General features: G+C 40.2%; 1 protein-coding gene across 1 annotated transcript; it reads right to left on the reverse strand.

The window, feature by feature from the left end:
* Positions 1 to 204: 204 nt before the first annotated feature.
* LOC147327399 (putative E3 ubiquitin-protein ligase HERC4) lies at positions 205 to 5,166 on the reverse strand. Its single transcript, XM_086297532.1, has 3 exons — positions 3,950 to 5,166; positions 2,596 to 2,698; positions 205 to 868 (listed from the first exon to the last, which is right to left on the reverse strand). Exons 1-3 carry the CDS (start codon positions 4,166 to 4,168, stop codon positions 657 to 659), a joined length of 534 nt encoding a protein of 177 aa, XP_086153658.1. The 5' UTR covers positions 4,169 to 5,166; the 3' UTR covers positions 205 to 656.
* Positions 5,167 to 5,555: the final 389 nt, after the last annotated feature.

The following is a 5,555-nucleotide window of genomic DNA, read 5'->3' on the forward strand; positions in this document are numbered from 1 at the left end:
TCCTTAATCACGTCCGCCAAGAGTACAGTACTACTGTACTCTTGCTTCTTCAAATCGTGTTAAGCAAACCTCAGACTGCAGTAATTAGGGATTTACTGACACCAGGTAAGCAATGTTTAGTGTAAAATACACATTTTTATTGTTCCAACAAATAACCAATGTTACATATGTTAAAGATTTATTATTGGAAATAATTCAACCCCACCAGAATTAAACAAAACACAAAGAATAAAGTGATAAATAATACAGAAGTGCTCTATTGGATTGTATTACATAGTCCGATGTTTATAGCAATATAGTAGTTATAAAGCAATACATTCTCCTGTTCATGTTTGTCTGAGCATAAAAATTAGATTTGATTCATAAGAATTATAATGCAGCAGTAACTTAAATTATTGGATAAATTATGACATATTAAGAAAAGTCAGATAATTCTAAAGTGCCTTATGATGCTGATGCTGTTACACAGCTGTCTTATGTAGGGATGTTGAATTTTTTGCATTTGCTATAGTGTAATATTATTGTAATGCACAGTGTAAATTATCCTGAGGTACCACAGGAAAAGAAGATGAGTTCCAAGAGTACAAATAAATCTCATCCCTCCTCCTCGGCTCAGACACAGTGCACGCTCCTTTAGAGCTGCATACGATCCAGCATCACAGTGTGAAATCTGTATCTGCTAGCAGGGCCTCTGTCAGTCTGTCTCGCATGATCTCCTTAGTTGAGTAAAAAGGCAGATACAGATTAGAGTGACATGTCTCTGACTCAGGGAAGTGCTGCTCACAGGTGCTGCTCTGAATAGCAAAAACCTTCATCTTGACCTGGTCGATGCCAAGAATAGGAGCTCTCCTGTAACCAGTCAGGAACCCTGAAGAACAGCAATGGAAAGAAAATATCATTTTACTTATCTTATTTTTTTTGAAAACTTTTACATACCTATACATATACATATCATCATCACATCACAGGAAAAAGTAAGGTAAGGTAACTTTATTTATACCTAAAGGCAAGGTAAATTTGCTTTACAGAAAAATGACAGCATTTGACATCCCTTTAAAAACACACATACCTAGTAAATATATAAAACTCACTGTGACACATACTTTAATATTTCGAATCAAAAACAGTTCTTATTTAATTCAGTGACAGCAACGGGGACAAAGCTATTTTTATAACGCTTTGTCCTGCATCTCGGAAATAGAAACCTCCGTCCTGAGGGAAGAAGCTGAAATTCACCCCTTAGAGGATGGGAACCATTTTTAAGGATTGATAAAGCCATCCTCTGTACCTGCTTAGAGTACAGGGAGGCTAAACAAGACTGTGGCTCACCTATCAGACGACTGGACCATCTCACTATCTGATTTAGAGAGTTTTTCTCTGTGACAGAGGTCTGACCAAACCATGCCACCAAACAAAAGGATAAAACAGACTCAATAAAAGAACGATAAAACAAAGTTAAAATTTTTTGGTCAATGTGGAAATGAACAAGTTTCCTAAGGCAATAAAGGTGCTGGTGACCCTTTTTACAAACTGATTTGCAATTTTGATCAAAGTTCAGTTTTTCATTTATTATGGTCCCAAGATATTTATATGATTGTACTTGCTCTATTTTCTGACCTTTAATTAAAGTAACTGCTTGCCCATTTTGTTGCTTCCTAAAATCAACAACCATGTCTTTTGTTTTAGATATGTTCAGCTGGAGATAAGACTCCTCACACCACTGAACAAAGTCATCAATGACTGGACCGTGGTTAATTTCACCCTCTTTCAGTAAGCTGACAATAACAGAGTCATCTGCATATTTAATAATGACCCTGTTTTCATGTCTGCCCTGACACATATTTGTATAGAGAGTGAATAATAAGGGCGATAGGACGCACCCTTGAGGAGAACCTGTGGAGGAGAACACTGGGTCAGACAGAACCCCATTTATTCTCACTCTTTGTGACCTGTCAGTTAGAAAATCTAAAATCCAGCCCACCAGGTTTTTCCTGATTTCAAACTGTTCTAAAAGTCTTTTAATTAAAATATGGGGTATTGTATTAAAAGCCGAAGAAAAATCAATGAAAAGAAGTCTTGCAAAAGTCCCTTTACTCTCTACATGTTTAAGAATTAGATTTAGTAAAGTCAAAAGTGTGTCCTCCACTCCTCTGTTGGGCCTGTATGCAAACTGCATTGGATATTTTTGCATATTTGTCACATTTATGTGTAATAAGTAAATACAAAACACAATTGTTAATTTATCATTTCATTCATTAAGGGAAAAAATATTCAAGCCTAGCTGGCCCTATGTGAAAAAGCAATGGAGCTCTAAATGTATTAACTGGTGGAAGCATCCTGGCAGCAAGAACTGCAGTCAAGTGTTTGTGATAACTGGTAACGAATCTTTACATAGCGTTGGGAGGAATTTCGGCCCACTTTCCTTGGCATACGTTTTTGATGACTAACTCAACCATAAAGCAGCTTTACAGTGTATTAATCAGAACAATGCTGCTCTCTAATGTATCTTGGTAAAGTGCAGAAAAATCTAATGTTTTATATGATACAGTGTGATTTCAGTAACATATCATAATGGAGGCTTCAGCAAGTACTTACGAAGGAAATCTTTCCTCTGCTCTTCAGTTAGTTCATCAAATACCTCCCAAAACATCTGTATGGTGGGGTGGCGGTCATGATATCTCCAACCATAACTTGTGTTCTGAAAACAGTGAAAATGACTGTTATAATCATAGAGTTTGTAAGGTCAGGCATACACTATGTTGCCAAAAGTATTCCCTAACCCATCCAAATCATTCAATTAATGTGTTCCAATCACTTCCATGGACACAGGTGTATTAGATCAAGCACCTAGGCATGCAGACTACTTCTACAAACATGTGTGAAAGGACGAGTCGCTCTCAGGAACTGAATGAATTCCAGCATGGTAATGTGATAGGATGCACCAGTGCAACAAGTCCAGTCATGAAATTTCCTCGCTATTAAATATTCCATAGTCAGCTGTTAGTGATATTATAACAAAGTGGAAGTAATTGGAAATGACAGCTAGTCAGCTGATGCTAAGGCTCATAGTGCACTTAAGTCACCAATATCTGCAGTCTGCTGTTGTTACAGATGTCCAAACTTCATTGGTTTCCATGGCTGAGCAGCTGCATCCCAGCCTTACACTGACAAACACAATGCAAAGCGTCAGATGGAGTGATTTAAGCATCTCAACACTGGACTCTAAAGCAGTGGAGATGTGTTTACTGGAGTGACGAATCACACTTCTCTGACTCCGATGGATGTGTCAGGGTTTGGTGGTTGCCAGAAGTACTTGTCTGACTGCACTGTGCCAAGTGTAAAGTGTGGTGGAGGGGCGGTTTTGTTGTGGGGCTGTTTATCGGGAGTTGGGTTCACCCCCTTAGTGCCGATGAAAGGAACTCTTAATGCTTCAGCATATCAAGACAATTTCATGCTTCCAGTTTGGGGATGGCCACTTTCTGTTCCAACATGGCTGGGCACCAGTGCACAATACAAGGTCCATAAAGACATGGATGAGTGAGTTTGGTGTAGAAGAACTGGACTAGCCTGCACAGAGTCCTGACCTCACCCTGATAGAACATATTTGGGATGAATTAGAGCAGCAACTGTGAGCCAGGCCTTCTCCTCCAACATCAGTGTCTGACACCATAAATGCACCTCTGGAAGAATAGTCAAAAAATTCCCATAAACACACCTAAACCTTGTGGAAAGCTTTTCCAGAAGAGTGGAAGCAGTTATAGCTGCGAAGGGTGGGCTGACTATTATATTATACTATCATACAAAAGTCTGGATTAAGACTGAGATGTGACTCAAGTTCATATTTGTGTTAAAGCAGCCGGCTGAATGCTTTTGGCAGTATGCAGTACACAGTTATTGTGCTACAGGACAGCTGTGAAACTACAGCCTGTGTCTGTTTGGCTGACTGTACCTGTTTGAACTTTTTCCAGTCATGCACGTCCTGGCCGACCAGCACTCCCTGCAGCTCCTCTGGTCGAAACAGCCTCACCAAATCCTGCTCACACACCAGGAAGAAGCCTCGCTTGAACTCCTGGAACAGACTCTCCACTGATGTGTTGAAGGCATGATTCACATAGGCCTCCACAAACTCCTTCCTGTTTAGGAGGGAAAATGTTAAATTAGCAAACATTTCACAGAGACAAAGGTGCTGCAGATGAACCTCACAAACACTTCATGTTTTATATGCTTACCGTATTTCCCGGACTACAAAGCGCACCTGAATATTAGCCGCACAAGCTAAAATCAGGGGAAAATCCTGTTTTGTACATACATTAGCCGCACCTGACCAAAAGCCGCAGGTGTTTCAATATTGACTTATCATATGTAAGAGAATATGCACAAAGCGAATTGTCAGGAAAGAGATGGCTGTTTGGAGACACACCCCTTTTATTAATATTTTGAAAATCAAGTTATGGGTACATATTTGCACATGTGCTGTGCTTCATAAATGAGTAACAAATGTAGTACATAACAGTAACCTACAGCACACCAGAAAAATAGATTCAGACTACCTTTTAGGCTCAGGTGCAGTGACACGGCTTTAACAAGAAGAAAAGTCAGTCATTCACCACCATCTTCCTGCGCACTAAAACCACCAAAGTCCTCTTCTCCAGTGTCGGAAACGAACAGGCTCAGGATGGCTTCGTCATCCACTCTCAGCTTCTTTCCTTCGTTGTCACTTTCAAAACCAAAGATAATCCTCATTGTCATTGTCAGTGTCGGAGTCGAACACCCTCTGAAGGGCCGTGGCGGTGTCCTCCTCTTCATCATGCAGCAGTCCAGCCCTTCGAAATCCGTTGGTGATCGTGGATGTTTGCACACTTTTCCACGCTGTCAGAATCCACCGGTAGAGTTGAGCACAACTTGCTTTTCGCAAGTTTATCGCCGCTCGTCATCCACGACTCCCGCTGAACGCATAGCGCTACTTTGAAGTTTGTTTTTCGCGCTACTTGTACGGCACTATGTTGCCTGGCGGATGGACATGTGACCAACATACCACTCTTGAACCCCGATCCTTCCGCCAGGCAACGTAGTGCCGTACAACAGCGGAACAAACAAAACAAATCGTCTTACGATATCACAAAAATCATGGACAATCTATAGAAAAGCCGCACCTGACTAAAAGCCGCAGGGTCCTGGTGATGATACGGGCAGCAGAGTTCTGGACGCGTTGAAGCTTGTGGATGGATTTTTGAGTATAAAAATAACCTGAATAAATACAAATAAAGGGAAAGAGCTGTCCAGACCTCTGTCTCTGACCATCTGTGTTAACACTTGAAATCGGAAACATGTAAATGTAACAAACATGTTAAAACATAAGAAATCAGGAAGGGGCAAAAAAAGCATTTTGCTAAAAAAAGATTTAGAGCAGAAGTTTTTAAAATGAAGATATATTGCATTTATTTACAATTAAAAACACACAGAGCAGAAAGTGTGTTACTGTTTTACATCCACAGACACACAAGAAAAGAAGCCGGCAACGTGAGGTCAAGTTATGGCAATTTTATTTGTGTATT

Source organism: Aulonocara sp. 'chitande type north' Nkhata Bay, linkage group LG6, assembly GCF_057382095.1.
Source record: "Aulonocara sp. 'chitande type north' Nkhata Bay isolate Kocher_YH1m ecotype deep benthic linkage group LG6, A_spYH_male_GT1.1, whole genome shotgun sequence".
Lineage (NCBI taxonomy): Eukaryota > Metazoa > Chordata > Actinopteri > Cichliformes > Cichlidae > Aulonocara > Aulonocara sp. 'chitande type north' Nkhata Bay.